The sequence below is a fragment of the Protopterus annectens genome, chromosome 4.part0, assembly GCF_019279795.1.
Source record: "Protopterus annectens isolate FY-2018-M chromosome 4.part0, PAN1.0, whole genome shotgun sequence".
Classification (NCBI taxonomy): Eukaryota; Metazoa; Chordata; order Ceratodontiformes; family Protopteridae; genus Protopterus; species Protopterus annectens.
Window position 1 is genome coordinate 1,570,330,361 of NC_056733.1, and position 20,448 is coordinate 1,570,350,808.

General features: G+C 42.6%; 1 protein-coding gene across 1 annotated transcript in view; it reads left to right on the top strand.

Moving 5' to 3' along the window:
• The window catches only part of RNF145 (ring finger protein 145), a 1,685,498-nt gene that overhangs the window by 1,025,627 nt on the left and 639,423 nt on the right, over positions 1-20,448 (top strand). Inside the window, exon 6 of the mRNA XM_044069355.1 lies at positions 20,074-20,249. Within this exon, the coding sequence (XP_043925290.1) occupies positions 20,074-20,249 (176 nt within the window). The remainder of the gene's footprint in view (positions 1-20,073; positions 20,250-20,448) is intronic.

Consider the following 20,448-nt stretch of genomic DNA (forward strand, 5'->3'; position numbering starts at 1 on the left):
TGGGTGTTACCCACTTATCTTGAAAGTATTAGTCTTCGGGCAGTATCTGCTTTTGGGTAAACTTGATCTGAGGTCAGTCAGGGTTGGCAGGGGATTATGGGTAGGGGGAGGATCTTGGAGCTCGGATCTAAAGCTGTTGAAAACTGCCGGCTCGGATCCGAATCCCATAGGTTGCTGACAAATGAAGTTTACCTACTCAGATGGAACGTTATGGTGAGTACATAACTTCTTATTCTAGCAGTTAAAAACCTTGAATCCTTGTGTTTGGAATGTTGTCACTCAAGTTTAATTTATCCCATATTTTTCTAAAAATATCGAGAGGTGTTGAAGCTTTTAGTACAGCTCTAAGGTCTTCAGTGGGTGAGGTTTTGCAGCTATACATGTCCTTCTAAGATTTTTGCATTTTTAGCTGAAAGTATTCTTATGGGAGGGAGAGAATCTACAATGGTTTGAAAATCCACTGCAGTCCATGGTTGTACCACTCTTACAGTAGATTTGGCTACACTCTCCCTAGCTCCTGCAGATTTAGGAACTTCTCGCTAGGGATATGTTTGTATATTAGGTACGTCAGAATCAGTAGAAGAGGCAGAAAGTACAGTTTTGTACCTACCATAAATGTAGATGTTCGAGGATCCACATTGCTGCAGTCCTAACTATTGGGTAGTCCGCTGTCCAGTCGGCCCGAATACCAAAGTATATGGCTGACGTCGGTCACGGCGCATTAGACTGACGTCAGTACGTCAGGGTACTAATGCGCATGACCGACGTCATATCCTCAGTCTTTTCTTGCCCCAGATGTCAGAAGACCCTAAAAAGACAAGGCCAAAACCAAAAACTCCAAACATACCTGCACCAAAAATATATACAATATATACAAAATTACCAGAATATAACCTCACCTACACAACCACCCCTAAACACAGAGGGGAAGGAGGGAGGGTAAATTGGACTGCAGCAATGTGGATCCTCGAACATCTACATTTATGGTAGGTACAAAACTGTACTATGTTCTTCATTCCACATTGCTGCAGTCCTAACTATTGGGTAGAATCCCAAAGCAGAGGTAAGGGAGGCTGGCAAATCATAAGGAAGCAGGAGCTGACAACTTGCCTTGCAAAATAGCTGTGGCAAAACCAGCCCTAGACTTAGAGTAGAGAGGAAGGTGGTAATGCTTAGAGAAAGTATGCACTGAACTCCAAGTAGCTGCCTCCAAAATATCCTTAGTTGCCACCCCCCTTAGAAATGCTGTAGAAGTGGCAGTAGCCCTAGTGGAATGAGGCCTAATCCCAGCTGGAATCTCCTTGCCATGATGGGAATAACAAAATGCAATGCAAAACCCAATCCACCTAGAAATAGTTTGTTTTGACACAGGCTTGCCCTGCGAACTCAAAGCAAAAGAAACAAACAACTGCTGAGACTGCCTAAAATCCTTAGTCCTGCTTAAATAATAACGCAATTGTCTGTGTACATCTAAAGTGTGCAAAATCTTTTCCCCTTTATTTTGGGGATCTGCATAAAAAGTAGGCAAATGAATAGTTTGGTTTAAAGCCACACTAGAAACCACCTTAGGCATAAAGGAAGGATTAGTACGTAATGATACCCTATCCTTATGAAAAATCAAAAAAGGCTCAACCGCCATAAGGGCCTGCAACTCAGAAACCCTTCTTGCAGAAGTAATGGCCAACAAAAAAGCAGTCTTCCATGACAAGTATTTCAGTTCAGCAGTAGCCGAGGCTCAAAAGGTTGTAGAGTAAGTTTCTCCAACACAAAATTGAGATCCCAAGCAGGAGTAGGAGCTCTACGTTGGGGTCTTATATTCTTTGCCCTCTAAGAAATTGCTTGAACAAAGGATGTGAAAACAATGGTGGGTCACAATCATAGTGAGCTGAAATTGCTGCAGCATGAATCTTAATGGAAGAGAAAGACAAACCTTTGTCCAATAACTCAGTAAGATATTGAAGAGCCACACTCAAATTAGGCTCAGAAATCTCCAAATTCTTTGCTGCAGTCCAAAATAAAAATCTCTTCCATTTTTCTGCGTACACTTTCCTTGTACTAGGTCTTCTGGCTTCCATAATCACATTTAAAACTTGTTGAGGAAGTTGAGACCTGCTGTCTTTCAAAACAGAATATGCCAGGCTGTTAGATGAAGAGAGTGAAGCTTGACATTGAGCAGATGACCGTCCCTCTGAGACAACAGGTGTGGAATCAAGGGTAAAGGCCATGGAGGCTTCCTTACCAGACTCCTCAGTAATGGGTACCAGTGCTGCCGAGGCCAATCTGGAGCTATTAAAATCATCCTTGGCTTGTCTTGTCTGACCTTTAGAAGCACCTTTGGGAGAAGAGGCAGAGGTGGAAAAGCATACACATGAAGATTTTTCCAACTGAAAGAAAGAGCATCCACTTTCCAAGCTGTGTGATGAAATCTCTTCGTGCAAAACTTTGGCAGCTGGTGGTTTAGTGGAGAAGCGAACAGATCTGTGTCTGGAGTTCCCCATGACACTGTCAATTTTTGAAATACATGAAGATCCAGTTTCCACTCGTGGGGATCCATGATTTGTCTGCTTAACACATCTGCTAAGGAGTTCTGTGCTCCCGGCAGAAACCTTGCCTGAAGAGTTAGTTGCAAGCTGAGCGCAGTCTCCCATAAAATCATTGCTTGCCTGCACAATGGGTAAGAATGTGTTCCCCCTTGTTTGTTGATGTACCACGTGACAGTTGTGTTGTCTGTTAGAATCAACACCTGCCCTGGAAGAAGTAACTCCTTGAAAGCCATTAATGCAAACTGGACTGCTAACATCTCTTTCATGTTGATATGTAGATGCTGTAGTCTGGCAGGCCACTTGTCTTGTATCCACTTTCCATTTAGATGAGCTCCCCAAGCAATGTCTGAGGCATCTGTCGTTAGAATCTGACTCGCCTCTGGCCGGGTCACAGAGAGTCCCTTGTTTAGGTGACATTCCTGAGCCCACCACAAAAATTCTTTTTGAATGCAAGGTATTATTTGAATGACAGTGTCCAAATCCTGGCAGTGCTGTGTCCATAGATTTTTGGGATACCATTGTAGCTTCCTCATATGCAGTTTGGCATTGGGAAGCACCAGAATACAAGATGCCATGAACCCTAAGGCTTGAAGGACTGTCCTTGCAGTCAGCCCGGACTGAAGAGATAGTTGATGGAAGTAACTGGAAAGATTCTTTTGTTTGTCCGGGGTTAAAAAGGCCATCTGGGCTGCTGTATTCAGTCTCACACCCAGAAAGCACATGTCTTGAGAGGGTACTAGACTGGACTTTATTTCGTTCACAGAATACCCTAGGCATCTTAGCACTGCCATGACATATTCCAAATGCTGTAGAAGGTTTTCCTTTTCTTGAGCCAGAATCAGGCAGTCGTCCAAGTAAGGATAGATTTGAATTCCTTTTAGCCTGAAGTAAGCTATCACTGGAGCCAGAACCTTTGTGAATACTCTGGGCGCAGTAGATAAGCCAAAGGGCAATGCAGAGAACTGATAATGAGAATTTCCAGCTCGAAAACGCAGATACTTCCTGCAACTTAGTCTTATAGGCACATGAAGGTAAGCTTCCTTGAGATCTAAAGTTACCATCCAGTGATCTTTGCCCAGCAGAGGTAAAAGCTGTTGTAACGTCAACATTTTGAACTTGGGAATGTCCAGATAAGTGTTGAGGATAGATAAATCCAAAATTGGTCTCCACATGTTCCCCTTCTTTGGTACTAGGAACAGGCGAGAATAAAATCCTAGGCCCCTTTCTGGCACAGGAACTGACTGAATGGCCCCTATTTGGAGCAACAGAGAAATTTGCTTGTGAGCCTCTGTTCTTTGTAAAGGAGGAATGTCTGGCATGCCTTTGAAAGGAGGCAAGGTATGGAAATAAAACCTGTAACCGTGGTGAATGATATCCAGAACCCATCTGTCTTGGGTAATTAAATCCCAATTTTCTTTGAAAAGAGACAGCCTTCCTCCCAAAGGTGCTGCCAGGCGAGAATGTACTGGCAGCTGAAAAGGCAGGTCATTGGGTCTGCTTACGAAAGGACTGACCCCTGCCCTCACCAGAAGTCTGAGCCGGTGAACTACCTGTCCTAGGCCTAAAAGAACCTTGAGCTCTGCCCCTACCACGCCTAGACCTACCCCTAGACTGGGAATCATAAGCAGGATAAGTCCACCCCTTAGTAGGCCAATTTCTACTAAACTTCGGGGGCTGCACCTGCAAAAAATCCTTAACAGTTTGCATAGACTTAGCCTTGTCCTCCATTTTCTTTAAAACTGCTTCCACAGGCGAACCAAACAACACATCAGACTGTAAAGGAGCATCCAAAATCCTTGTCTTAACATGCTCAGCTAAGTTCTGATCCCTCAACCAGGCGTGCCTACGAAGAACAGAACCAGTGGCAGCCACCCTCGAGGAGGCCTGCACAGCAACAAAACCACACTGCAAGGAATGCTTACCCACCTGTTCAGAAACATGAACTAAATCCTGCAACTCTTTACACTCAATACCTTCAGCCAGAGCATCCACCTTAGACTTCAATTGTGAAAGGAGATAATTCTGATATTTTAACATGTGAAACTGACAATTCAACGCCCTCATGGCTAAAGTGGAAGAAGTATACACTTTCTTTCCCCATCTATCCAAAGCCCTTGCCTCTTTATCAGGAGGAACAGGATTTTTAACCACAGAAGCCTTCACACCTTTAGGCCCCTGAGAGACCGTTTCTGGGTCTGCCCTAGGACTCTTAAAAAGATACTTATGGGCTTCAGGCACCCTATAGTACCTATCCGGTTTAACCGGGGCAGGAGGCAAAGAATCAGGATTCAGGGAAGCCTCTGCAAAAACATCTTCTACCACATTCAGAACAGGAGGTATAGCTAAAGGCCTATGCTGGGGTAAAAACAAGAATTCTCTAAGCCTCTTCCTGGAATCAGAGAAATCTTGACCTTCCCATTTAAAATGCTCCCTCATGGAATGCAGAGTCTCTGAAAATGAAAAATCCTCCGGAGGCGAAGCTGAAGGAGTAGAATCATCCACATCAGAATCAGAATAAGGAGGATACTCCTGCAAGTCTTCAGTCAAGACTCAGAAGCCTCTGAACATTGCTCAAAACTCTCAAACTCAGGTTCTACCCTAGGCCTCTTATCAGGAGGGGGCATAGAACCTCTAATCATTGTAATCAAATCCTCTGCCATTTTTAGCATATGCTTCATAGGCAAAGACCCTGAAACACTCGGAGAAACCCCCACTGAAGCTAGACTAGGCCTGCCTCTTAAAGAAGCCTTGGAAACAGAAGGCGAGGCCCTAACCACCTTAGGAAGAGAGGGAAGAACAGCCACCTGAGAAGCCCCTTCAGCCTGGCCTACTTCCTGAGAGGACACATCCTGTAACAGTAAAGTTTCTCCCTGAGACTCCAAAGAAACTCCTGGCAGAACCTCTGGCTCCACTGAGCCTTCTAAAGAACCGACGTCCGGGACTGTCGGTTCTTCCACTCTAGGCTTCGCTGCTTTGTCCTTGCGCTTTTTGGCTGAAGCGGGCGTCGGAGCATCCGACGGCATTTTATAATTACAACGCTTCCCAAACACTAACCTGGCACAGTCTAACCTTCTCTTAATAGTGCGTTTGTTAAATCTAGCTCAAGAGCGGCATCCAACAATGTCGTGCTCAGGCCCTAAACAAGGTATACACAAAGTATGGTAATCCCTATGAGGTATCTGTTTCCCACAAGAAATACAGTTATTCACTTTTCTGACATCCGGTTAAATACTGAGGCAAGAAAAAACAAAATATTCCCCAACGGGGTACTTAGCCAACTTTGATTCGGTCTGAAACTCTGACTTCAGAAACTTTCAGAACGCCAACCTGCACTCGCAAAACTGCTTCTGCATCGGACCATGCGGCAAAAAAGACTGAGGATATGACGTCGGTCATGCGCATTAGTACCCTGACGTACTGACGTCAGTCTAATGCGCCGTGACCGACGTCAGCCATATACTTTGGTATTCGGGCCGACTGGACAGCGGACTACCCAATAGTTAGGACTGCAGCAATGTGGAATGAAGAACATCTTGTCTTCTCCCCTTCATTCTGAATTGAAGGGGTTGTCCCAGTATTCTTCCACATCAGTAATCATTGGGAACTGAGTAACAATATTTTTAATTTTACTTAAAACATGTTTTGGTGATTTACTTTTATTTGGAAATCTTTTTCACTTTCCTCCAGATTTATGTTTGTGATCTACTTGTTTCCCTTTATTAACTATAAGCAATAAGATCTAATTTGAATTCATAACAGGTCTGCGTTGTTGGCAAAATCTAGTATTATAACCTGACTCAGGGTTGATTCGAAACGGGGTAACCTGGGCTGTATTTGGGGAAGCAGTAGTTGCTTCCATGGACCTCACGTCTATGTTCCTTCTCGGAGAACTGCTAGCTACTACTGGCGAGTCTAATAGGTTATAAGGTGGAGGGGGAGCAGATGGTAATGGAAGTCAGTCATCAATGAATGATTCTGGCTGTGTGTTTGATAATTTTACTAAATATTTTAATGGTTGCATACCCCAGGGGTGAGACTTTCCATCTGTTCAGTTTTGTAAATTATTAGTTGTCTTATTATCTGCCTGCAGCTCTCATTTAAACTTAGCCAAACTAAATTTTAATTGTCTAGCTACTGCTTGCCTTTCTTTATTCTTAGATTCTTCCTGCCAGTCGTTAAAAGCTGAACAGCAAGAGATTGATAACTTATTCCTCTTTTGCTTTTATTTATATTTAAGGTTTTCTGAAATGTTCCTTTTTCTTGAAATTGTAATGCACTCTAATGTTTTGTAAGGTCTAACCATTCGTCTAAATATCTACACTTCCACGCACAAATCTGTCCAGAGTCCACTGCTCTGGCTCATTAGTAATTTACTGACACCCATTATAAATCTGCTGTCATAGCAAAATGATAGATATGCAACTGTGATTAGGATAATTTACATTCCCAGGAATCCTCTGTTCCTCTTCTTTGTAATTTAATGTTTGATTAGAACCCACTCTCATTCCAGGGTTGCCATAGTCCCTGAAGAGGGATACTCTGTCCTTGTTTCTTTATTGATCTCTAGCACACAATTTGTAGCATATTAATTAAAACCCACTCTCATTTCAGGGTTGTCATAACCCTGAACAAAGATACTCTGTCCTTGTTTAAAAACCCACTGACACACAATTGTCCTGAAAGCATGTTTAGTATAAAAAATATATCACAGTCATCAAGTTCCTCCTTTCATCCAGTTTACCCACTCCCATTCAATTAATTCTACCAAAGATGTTAATAAAGCTTACCTGATGAGATACTGCACTCTGCTGAAAGTTTGTTATAATATATAGCTTTCTGGTGTACACTCTTGTGGCAGGAATGGACAGCCTAGGCCTTTCTAAGCTGGGAATTGCTGTTGTAAGTCTTATTGTGCTTTTATTTGAATGGCTAGAGGGTTAGCTTGTCTAAAAATTTGAATCTCTGTACCTGAGGTATTTGACGACCATGCTACTTGAGAAGAGTGTTTCTTCTGTGTTTGAATATCTGTACTTTTTGACCTTTTTGTACAGTGTTTAGTAATAGCTGCTACTCTCTCCATACAGTGATGCCTAGCAGTGATCTGTATAGATGACGATATCTTGCAGAGTAATTCTTTTTGGTAATCTGTGTAGAAGCTGATTTCTCACAGTGTAAGTTTTCCTTAAAGTACCCTTATGGTCTAGACAGATTTTTTTAAAACTACTGTGACTAGTTTATGCATAGTTGAGCATTGCTCATCAAGTTCCTTGTCATATTGACCTATGTAAAATTTAAATTTCCCCTTACTCCTCTCTAGTAGACCAGTAGCCATGGATGTGCACTTCCCGACTCTCTCCCTGGCCAGTCTGGTTGAGATGGGTATTCTGAGACATTTTACCAATTGTTTCATATACACTGGCAACCCACTTATTCTTAATAAAACGGATAAAGTAGACAAGACATGTAAATACACTTTAATGCTGAAGGTAAAACTCTGTCATACAACCAGAACTAATCCTATAGAGATGGTCATTGACACCTGCACCACACCTACTGCACAGGGTAAAGACCCTACACATAAAACTACTTATGCTGAGGCACTTACTAGTAACCTTCCTAAAACAATAAGATGTGCTGCACAGCACAGTCAAAAAAGGGTCTTCAGCCATCATGTAAACAGTCTTTTAAAACACCACACTCAGCTACACATAGTAACACTGCATCCAGTGCCTCTACTTCTAAGCCCTTAAGGCAAAACAGCGCACAGCCAATGGTTAGCTGCTTTTCCAGGACTAGGATTCGTCAAGTCATACAGGCACTCAGGTCATTGAAACACAGGTACCAGCGTGACTCTATCATAGTCCATGTGAGTGTTAATGACCTGAGACATACCTCCCTTGACTGTATGACGCAAGACATGATCGAGTTTGCTGATTATATGTCTCAGGCATGTATGAGTTTGGCAGTGAGCAGCATACCACCTTCTCCCAAGGATGATTCCACTTTACCAACAGAAAATGATTGATTTTAATAGTTGTCTTAGCTTTTGGTGTCAGTATTTGACTGCCTGGGACAATATTTGACTTCCTGGGAGGACATGGTTGATAGACCACATATTTTTGCCAGGGATGGACTGCACTTGGCCCATCTAGGCTTTCAGATATTGGCAAAGACATTTTACAGTCACATGGTGCTTTTTTAGGCAATACCTAAATGATAAACCTACCGACTTAACTGAACCTATGAAGGACTGTCTGAAGGTGGTACTGCTCAATGCTAGAAATCTTAAGTAGGAACTCCATTCCCTCCAAACCTTCCCTTAACCTGAGAGTGTAGTCATCTGTGTAGCAATGGAGACACAGTTTAGCATGCTGGGAGTACCCCAGCAATTCAAGTTTGTAATGCCATTCACACCTTTAGACCAGCTACTGCACAGGAGAGAACTAAAAGTGAAGGAATCAGTCTTTATTACAACCAGCCTCACATCCAGGCTAGTTAGTGTATGACCCACTGGAACTCGTACATGTGTAACTTACCATAAAGAGAGTATCATACCATGTCCTTGTAACCTGAAGGTCTCCCTCCATGTCCCAGAAAACCCATACTACCTATCTCAGTTTAGAGCCCCTCAGCATTCAACCCAAAATGATGTTCATGGGGGATGATTTCAACTTACCCCTCTGTAGACTGGGAATCCTATACCACTTCTAATGCCCAAGCCCAGTGATTCCTAAACTTTAATACCAACATCCTAGAACAGTTGCTCCATTCTCCTACCAAGGGTACAAATATTCTTGACCCTTGTACTCACAAACTTGGGGGCAAAGATGTTCATCATGTTTCACTGTTGCAGTCATTACACTTGGGTTATCATGCTGGCAGGCTACCCGCAGTCGGCCAGAATTCCAAAGTCTTGGTCCGGCGTCGGCTGCTGTCGCTTCTTCCCTGACGTCAGTGCGCCAGGGTTATATAAGATGCGGCCGACGCCATTTTCTTCAGTCTTTCTTGCCGCGCAGTGCCTGAAGCAAAAGCAGTTCGCAAGTGCCAGTCGGCCGACTCTTGAGATTTTCGAAATCGAATTTCAGAACCGAAGTCTTCAATAAAGCTAAGTACCCCGTTGGGGAAACTTTTTCTTGCTCCAGACCGATGTCAGTAAAAGTTAACAATTGTATTTCTTGTGGGAAGCAAATACCTCATAAGGACTTTCACTCTTACTGTATTCCTTGCCTAGGCCCTGATCACAATGTTACTAGTTGTCGGTTTTGTGCTAGATTCAACAAACGCACTATTAAGCGTCTGTTTGATTTTGAGTTGCATTACATTAGCCGTAGGTTTAACTACATAATGCCGTCGGAACAACCGACCGGAATTCATAAAAAACGCAAAGACAAGGAAAAGGACAGGCATCCGAGGTCCAAAACCGACGACGACGCCTCTTCTAGGCCAGTCGCCGGTTCTTAGTGAGGCACTTTTGCAGCCCCTGACACCCACTACCTCAGAGCCACAGGCCACCTCCAACTCCCACATGGAGACAACTAGGCCTCTGGAAATTCAAGATATTGGGCCTACGGAGACTATTCCCTCAGATAGGTCTGGAGCCGCTGAGCAGGCATCGGCTTCTGAGGGTGTTTTCAGACCTACACAGCTTACTATCAAGTCAACTACAGCAGCAAAGGCAAAGTCTAAAACAACATTACAGACAAAGAAACAAGTACAGCATTCTCCTGGACAGTCATCCATGCCTAAGAAACAGATGCTCAAAATGGCCGAAGACCTAATTACTTTGATCATGGGTTCCCATCCCCCTCCTGATAAAAGGCCTAGGCAGGATACAGACTATGAATCGTCTGACCAGGTTTCTATTTCCTCTGATTCCTCTTCAGACCACGGATACTCTCTTCCTCCCTATGAGGATTCTGATGCTGAAGAGTCTAGCCCTTCAGCCTCTCCTCCTGAGGATTATTGTTTTGGGGAAACTTTGCACACCATGAGGGAGCATTTCCATTGGGAAAGCCAGGATTATTCAGAATCAAAAGGCTCAGAGATTTTCTGTTATTGCCTCAGCACAGGCCCCTTGCCGTACCCCCTGTGTTAGATATTGTTGATGATGTTTTTTCTGAATCTAGTATGTCTCGTGATTCTTTACCCCCAGCACCAGTCAAGCCAGATAGGTACTATATAGGGTCCCAGACTCTCATAAATTTCATTATAAAAACCCTGCTGATGACCCAGAAACAATTTCTCAGGGTCCCAAAGGGGTAAAGGCTTCCACTGCAAAAAACCCAGTCCCTTCTGACAGGGATTCTGCCAGTTTTACGTGCTGAAATACCAACAATACTTAATGTCTTTGTTAAAACAGAAAATGTTTGCAAACTCAGAATGTCCTGACAATAAGGAAATGCAGGATTTATTGCATGTAGCTGAACAAGTGGGAAAAGATACTCTGCAATGTGGTTTTGATTCATTAGAGGCTTCTTGTAGAGCCGCAGTTACAGGATCTGTCATTCAAAGGCATGCTTGGTTAAAAGAACAAAGTTTACCTGATCATGTTAAAGCCAAATTTGGATGCTCCTTTACAGCATGATACTTTGTTTGGTGTTAAGGCAGAAGAGGTATTAAATAAAATGGAGGATAAAGCAAAATCAATGCAGACAGTAAAGGTTTTCTTACAGGTACAGCCACCTAGATTTAGCAGAAATTGGCCTTCTAAAAATTAGTCCTTTCCTGTGTCGGACAGGCCTCAAAGAGGCAGATGCAGACGCCCAAGAGGCAGATCTCAGCCACAAGGCTCTTACAGACCTAGACAGTGGGGTGCTTCAACCCCCAAAGGAAGAGTAGACAAGTCACAACCTTATAGGAAACAGTCCCATTGACTTACCTTTTCAAAAGCCAAGCACTTACCTGTTGGCAGCACCCTTAGGGGGAAAGCTAGCACTTTTCTCACAAAATTGTCACATTATCACCCAGGACAAATGGGTACTGAATATTGTCTCTCAGGGCTACAGGTTCCACTTTCGCACCCTACCAAGGTCAAAAGGAATGCCAGACCTGCCACAAAATCAATGGGCAGAGGCACAAAAACAGATTACAGCTCTCATGGACATGAGAGGTATTCAAAAAGTACCACAACAAGGACAAGGATTTTACTCAAGACTTTTCTTGGTTCCCAGAAAGGACAAAGTCTGGAGACCCATACTGGATCTGTCTATTCTAAATACTTTCCTGGATGTTCCGAAATTCAAAATGTTGACACTACAGCAACTTCTACCCATGCTGGGCAAGAAGGCTTGGCTTGTTACCTTGGACCTCAAAGAGGCATACCTTCATGTCCCAGTCAGACAAAATTGCAGAAGATACCTCAGATTCATAGCTGGCACAATGCATTACCAATTCTCTGCACTGCCCTTTGGCTTATCTACTGCGCCCAGGGTCTTCACAAAATGCCTGGCACCAGTGATTGCATTTTGCAGACAAAAAGGAATTCAAATATATCCCTATTTGGACGACTGCCTAATTCAAGCAGAGAGCAAGGACATTCTACTAAAGCATCTGGCGTTTCTAAAAAGATTACTAGTTGGCCTAGGGTACACAGTAAACGAAAATAAGTCAAAATTAGTGCCCTCTCAAGAGATAATATTCCTGGGTGCAAGCTTAAATACAACTGCCCAGATGGCTTATCTCACGCCAGACAAGCAAAGGCAACTGACTCATTACTTTCAAATGATGGCAACAAAAACCGAGCTACCTGCAAGAAAAATTCTGCAGGCTTTGGGGTTCATGGCATCCTGCATCCTACTAATTCCATATGCAAGACTGCATATGAGGAAGTTACAATGGTATCTAAAAAGTGTTTGGACTCAACATTGCCACAGCCTGGAAGCAATAATAACTCTTATTCCCTGCCTGCAACAGGAGTTTCAATGCTGGGCACTGGCATGTCACCACAACAAGGGACAGCCTTTCACTTTATCCACAGCCAGGCAAACACTAACAACAGATGCATCGGATTATGTCTGGGGGGTGCACATGGCAGGAAAATGTATTCAGGGCAAGTGGTCCGCAGACCAAATGCATCTTCACATCAATCAGAAAGAGATGCTAGCTGTACAGAATGCCCTGACAGCTTTCAAGGACCTACTGCATCCAGGACAACTATTGCTAAAGACAGACAACACCACTGTTATGTGGTACATAAACAAGCAAGGGGGCACGCACTCATACCCCCTTTGCAGACAAGCTATGACTTTGTGGAACACAGCACTGACCTATCAAGTTCATGTGCAAGCACAATTCCTGCCAGGAAAGAAAAATACTCTGGCAGACGATCTAATCAGAAACCTCATGGATCCTCATGAGTGGAAACTAAATCCACAGGTCTTCAGCATAACAAAGAAATGGGGATGTCCGGACATAGATCCTTTTGCCTCCCCTTTCAACTGCCAACTACAGAAGTTCTGCACAAGGACTTACCACCCACAAGCATGGAAAGTGGATGCCCTCTCATTCAGCTGGAGAACCCTAAAAGTTTATGCCTTCCCACCACTGCCTCTCCTTCCCAAGGTGCTCCTAAAAATCAGACAAGAGAGGCCAAAAATGATCCTGCCAGCACTGGTACCCAGTCTTAATGAACTTGGCTCAAGGCCCAGCCTGGGCTTTACCTCAACTTCTGACTCAACAAAACAATCAGATCCTGCACAGCCAACTCAGAACCTTAAATCTGGCTGCATGGCAAATAAGATAGCCTCTCAGACCACATTTCTCTCTAAAGCTGTTATGGATGTCATTCTGGAGGCCCAGCACCAGGAAATCTTATGCAGACAAATAGAAGACATTCTGCGCCTGGAACCAGGCACAAGGCTTTGAACCACTTGTACCAAATATCCTTCAGATTTTACAATACCTAACTGAGATGTTGGACAAAGGCCTATCCTTTTCATCAATTAAGATCCATGCTTCTGCTATTTCAGCTCATTATAACACGGAACCTCCTATTTTCTCTCATCCATTACTAAGGCAGTACCTCAGAGGGGCTAAAAACATAAGACACCCCCCCCCCCAGAGAGCACCGATACCTACTTGCGACCTAAACTTTGTCTTGGAAAAACTCACTTTACCTCCCTTTGAACCAGCCAATACAGCTGATATAAAATTTTTATCATGGAAAACTGCTCTGCTCCTAGCAATAACTTCAGCACAAAGAGTCTCAGAGCTACAAGCACTAATGGCAGTGGAACCTTTTATCATTTTTCATCAAGACAGGGTTTCTCTAATGACAAACACAACATTTATGCCAAAGGTGGTATCCAGTGTGGCTCTTAACCAAACCATTTATTTGCCAACATTCTATCCAAATCCCCAGAATAAATGGGAGAGACTTTTGCACACTTTGGACATACACAGGCAGTTACGCTTCTACTTGGACAAAACAAAAGCTTTCAGAAAAACTTAGCAACTATTTGTAGCATATGCTGCAGGATCACAAGGAAAGGCTATCAAAAAGCAGACTATTTCAAAGTGGATAGGACACTGTATTCGCTTCTATGCACAACATGGAAAGCCAGTGCCTAACAACATTAGACCACACTCTACCAGGGCAGCAGCCACTTCAGCAGCCTTCCTCAGAGGAGTACCAACCAAGGACATTTTGGAAGCTGCAACTTGGAGTTCAGTGCACACCTTTACCAAACATTACCACTTGCCTCTTTACTCTAAATCCAAAGCAGACTTTGCCACTGCAGTTCTGCAGGGCCTCATAGCCACTCCTAATCCTATTTAGCCACCCGACCTCAGCTTTGGGATTCTACCCAAGTGTAATGACTGCAACAGTGAAACACGATGAACATAGTACAGTTGTGTACCTACCATAAATGTAGTTGTTCGAGTGTATTCACTGTTGCAGTCCAGGTTACCCACCCTCCATCCCCACTTTCTTTGCTGGGACTTATCTATACCTTTCTATCCTATACAACCTATGTGGTGGATTTGCTTGTAACTGAAGGTATTGTTTATATTTTTCTGTGTGTTTTTATTAGCAATATGTATTGCCTACATATTTGGGGGCACCTGACATCTGGGGCAAGAAAAACTGAAGAAAATGGCGTTGGCTCCATCTTATATACCCCTGGCGCACTGACGTCAGGGAAGAAGTGACAGCAGCTGATGCCGGACCAAAACTTTGGAATTCTGGCCGACTGCGGGTAGCCTGCCAGCAGGATAACCCAGGTGTAATGACTGCAACAGTGAATACACTAGAACATCTACATTTATGGTAGGTACACAACTGTACTTCCCTCACCCAATGTAATGTGTTCATATTTCAGATCTGACCATAAGGCAGTATTACTTGAAGTAAAAATTAAATCCAGGGATCCAGCGAAACCAAAAACCTTTAGAAACTATTCCAAGGCTAACATCTCTCTACTAAGTGACACCTTGGTTAAATTCCAAGCACCCCAAACCCAGTAAATGTCATAGCATATGCTGAGCTATTTACGAAATCACTGTACAGCCATATTGATAACTGTATAGAGCGAGCTGTGCATATTCGTATTAAGAACAAGACAAACTCAAAAGATAAGCCGCCCTGGTGGAATCACAATATTAGTCGGTTGTACAATACAAGAAAAATATTTTGGGGAAGCGTAAGAGGAGCAAAGCCTTACATACTAAAAGCCACTTGACCAATCTAAACAGGTAGCTAAGAGGGTTAATTAATACTTCAAAAGCTAAATTTGAAGAACAAGTAGCTTCTCAGACAAAGGACAGTCTCAAAGCTTTCTACAGCTATGTCCATAACCTTAGGGAAAATGCGCAGAACTTATTATAAATGACATCACCCACATTGAACCAAAGACGATTGCCAAACTTTTGCCTGACAGATTAAGATCAAATTCCACTCCCCCCAACAGTGCAAAGGAAATGCCACATATGTCATTCCCCCAAACATTACTAGGGAACAGGTCGTCATTGCACTTTCCAAGGCCAAAAACACTGCACCGATGGGCCCCAATAACATCCCAGAATGCTTAATAAATAGCATGAAACATGACTTTTCTGGTCCGTTTGAGTCACATTTCAACTGGAGCCTGCAGTTGGGTTTGTGCCCAAGGAATGGAAGATGGCTGCACTCATTCTCCTACAAAAATGAGGTCCAGCCACTGATCTAGGTACCTACAGGCCCATAAGTCTGAGCAGCCTCATGTAAGGCCATGGGAAGAGTCATCATGGACATGATAAATGAGGACATAGGTAACCTGCAGACTCTGGACCCATCACTGTTCAGCTTAGTTTATGGAAGGTCATGCCTATTAAATCTGGTGGATGTTTTTGAGAGGGTCACTAAAGCATTGGATGAAGGCAAGACTATGCACACAGCTTACCTTGACCTGGCTGAGGCTTTTGATGCAATACTCCACTCAGGCATTACAGGCAGTCTCATTAATTTAGGTACAAACCCCTTTTATCACCCACTGGATAGCCAGCTGGTTCACTAATATGATCCAGATCATCAAAATAGTTGAGTCCACCTCCACCAAGGGGCCAGTTACCAGCGGAGCTCCTCTGGGCTCGATACTGGGCCTGCTACTTTTTGCATCTGTTTCTCTGAAATTTGAAGCAAGTACTGAATGTTTATTGCTGACTAAGTTTGCAGATAATTGCAAGCTGGAGGTTATCATCGACTTGCCTTCAGACCCTAGCATTCTTCAAGAATTCCTGTCTCTGACTTCCAAGTGATGCCAAATTCATAGTCTTAAACTCAATGCTAAGAAATACATAGTTGAACCCTTTGGGAAGTCAGCCATCCTGAATAATTGCCATGTTTATAATTTGCCCCTAAGAGTCGACCCAGTGGTCAGGGTTTAAGATACGCACATAGAGAGTAGCCTTACCTTCAGTTAACATGTGGCCGCAGCGGTGAGGAAATTATTTTATTTAGTGCAGCTTTTAAATAAGGGCATGGCATCTAGGTCCAGAGAGGTCATTATCCCACTGTGCTCCTTCCTTATCAGATAAGTCATAGAGTACAGTGCTCCTGTTGGTATGCACCTGACCAGGCATATGCAGTAACTAGAGCAACCTTAGAGGTTCTTTACAAGAAGAATACAATGCGTAATAAACAAAGCCCTTTCCCTCCACTCAGTCTCCTATAGATTGCTGAGGGATGGTCTATGCCTAGCATACAGGTCATCTACAAACCCCACACTTATGAATCTCCTGCATATTTGTAAGTCAAATAGTACCAGAAATGCAAGGTGTTTGACCTGAATTTTATCTCTGACTTAAACAGAACATGTTGGTATGACAGATGTATCCCAGAGATGACTACTCCTATGGAACAGGCTTCCCATCCATGTGAAGCTGAGTTTATCTATTACCCTGTTTAAGTGCAGCCTGGACCAGTGGATGGGGAGTAGAAATTTTACAGCGGGCCTGACACCCATGCCCCTTATGGAGGCAGCTCATAAATGCCTATCCCTCAATATCCTACTTGGACACAGGACATAATTATTCTTTCGGAAAAACTTGGCTAGGCTTAGAAAGGCCCCCTGGGTCATTAGCCTAGTAACAATCTATGAATGTATGAACAAATTATGTACTAATACATCAGAATTCTGCATGGCAGCAAACCTGTTACAGTGGGCCCACCTACAGTTTACAATGCAGCAACACACACATGACTCAGAAGTCTGAGTATACAGAACCAAACTGTTAAGGTACCAAATAACTTTCACACAAGACAGTTCAGCAGAAAATAATAATCTAATTTATTACAAGGCGAAGCACATACATGGGATATCAGGCAATCATAAACCTTTCTCCCTGAGTTACAAGAATCAATTCTCTTTATACTTTTTCTTGATTAGTAGCAATATTGTTATAACAATTGTAAGACTCCCATGACCAATTAAAAGTTAACACTACACCATTCATTTTGCTAAGATCTCACATATTCTGGATTCCATGATGAAACATTCTACTCAGAACAAATTTTATACTTTTCCAACCCTGTCAGCATTTGATAATATTAAGCAGAAAACAAGCTAACAGGTACATAATGAAAGACATTCTGAATTTTTCATTCTTGCTGTGAAAGTATATTAGAAATGAAATACACACAGAAACATTCTTTCTTTCTCTGTACTTCTCAACCTTCACCCTACTTTGTTATATCTCTGGCTGTGCTGACCACCCTTCTTTTTGATTTTGAGACTGAGTTTGAGATGAGTTTGCCTTGTTCAGCAGTTCTTGTCATTTGAGTTTGAGATCCTTGCATTGCGTAAAAAAGGCAGTGCAGAAAAGTTCCATAACACTGTACACATTTTTTATGTAGCATATGACATCATTAAGACTGAGGACTACTGGAGTACCACAGGGTTCTGTCCTGGGACCTCTCCTGTTTGGTATCTACTTCTCTGAAGTACAGGCTAACACAGAAGGCCTCTGGCTAACGAAGTTCGCAGATGACTGCAAACTAGGAGCCATAGTCAAGTCCCCAAATGATGTGGACATCCTGCAGAAGGACCTTACTGAGACAGATTCCTGGTGTCAAAGCCATGACCTCAAGCTCAATGCCAAAAAGTGCAGTGTCATTCCCTTTGGTAAAAACTCTGTACCCATGAACTACCACATAGACAGCAATTTACTTAACACCGAATGCGTGATGAGACCTTGGGACCCAGGTGGACAGTAGTCTTTTTTTGATAGTCACATCGCCACAGTAGTCAGGAAGTCCTTCTACATGGCACACCTCATCATAAAAGGGTTCTCATCCAGGAAAAAAGAGGTCATTGTTCCCCTCTACTCGACACTCATTAGACCCATTATAGAGTACAACTCCCCTTTTGGAATGTACCTCACAAGACATCTGCAGCAGCTGGAAAGGCCACAGAAGTACCTCACAAAGAGGATTACTGGCCTCAAACAAATGCCCTACACTGACCACCTCAAAAAACTCCAGCTTTACTCTGTAGCATATCGACTACTCCGAGGTGATCTTTGCCTAACATATAAAGCTATGTCAAATCCAGAGCTGTTGCACATGCTACACCTAAAGAAATCCCAATCCGTCCGAGTTACACGCTCTAGAGACCTAAACCTTATCGCCACAATAAACAGGACATACTGGAGGGATAGATTCCTTTCCCAGAGACTCCCCATACTCTGGAACAGGCTACCTATTTATGTCAAGCAAAGTTCTTCATTAGCACTCTTCAAGAAAACTGTTGATGAGTGGATGGGAAATAGGAAATACACCCTGGGGATCACTTCTGTGTCTCTGCTCGACAGTGGCACAGGAAAATAACTTTCTTGGGTGGCGTAAGCCAGGGATCTTTGTTGGCTAGGCTTACATAGGCCCTTGGGCCGATAGCATAGTACCTACCTATGAACCTATGACTGCCTTAGCAATACTGTAAAGGAAAAAATACAGATTTCTCTATATTTAATTACTGCAACAAAATATGCAAGAGGTTAAGCTTAAAAAAAGTTGTCTCCCTTTCTTTGATTTTAAACCCAGGAAAGGAAAGTTGTGTAAAATACAGGCTTGGTCTGTTTAACTAAACTGTGCTGGAACCATACTGTAGGGGCAAAAAAAAAAACCCTCAATATTGAGTTAAACTATAAGTGAGTGTACTTTTCATTTAAGAAAAAGTCTTTGAAAACACAGTGGTTGGTCTTGTTTAGTGTGTTTCACATGAAACAAAACTTTTTTTTCCCCTCAGCTGAAACTGTCTTTATTTTGATAGTCTGTGGAATATAGTCTGTGGAGTACTGACATGCTGCCTTAAATTTTTACCCTTTATAGGTCAAAACCACACATGGCCTTGAACCAGATTCTAAAAGACTTGCCCTCAGTGTAAGTGACTTAATTTAGTATAAGCCTGATTTTTACATAGGCCTCACAATTTAGTAAGCCACTTATGCTAAGAGCAAATGTGTTGGAATCTGTCATCTTGTAATAGTTTTATTCACGTTTTTAGAGGTTATGAAGAGGCTGATCTGTTCAAGGAGGTCGGGACTTGCTACTGAAAGCAGATCAGGTTTATAATTTGTTTTGGTAATTTTCTTTGCTTTTCACACTTTGTCCCAGTTTAAAAATGCCACAAAACCAACATTTCTTGTAGGGGATAGTTTCAGAATGTACAGTCAATTGAAACCATTTAATAGGCAGAACATATAGTGTACCCTCTCAGCAGACAGTTTCTTAGCTGCAGTTATGTTATGTTTCTTGTGGTCCCTTTTTGACGTTTTAGTTAGTCATACACCCTCTCAACATCATAGAGACATGTATTCATGTCGTTTTTAATTCTGTGGCCTTTCAGAATTTTGATAACAATTTTGTTTTTTGAATTTTTGTACTAAAATTTTGCTTATGTTATGAAGTCTTTTTGTCTCTAGTACTACAAATCTCTGAATTATTTTGAACCACAGTTGAAATACACATTGTTGGACATACTTTATTTGAAACATTGCTGTTTTGAATCAACACATGAACTGAAGAGAAGTAAAATATCTCCCCTTTCATTTTCAGTTAGTGGAAGTATATGGCTTACTGGCTCTTGGTGTGTCTCTCTGGAACCAGCTGGTTGTTCCCGTTCTGTTCATGGTGTTTTGGCTTGTCCTGTTTGCGTTGCAGATCTACTCTTACTTCAGTACCCGTGATCAGCCAACTTCTCGAGAGAGACTTCTCTTCCTCTTCCTTACAAGGTAAAACACTGAGAAGCATTTTTGTCCACCTTTTGTTTATTTGTCTTAGCCCACAGTCCGATTTTTTTACAAGAGATTTTTTATATGAATTAGGCATACATTAACAACAACCGTGAAATGTATGAGTATGCAGAGGTCTCTTATCTGATTTCTGTTTAGCCTACTAAAAATTAGATGCACGTCAGCAAGATGTTATGTC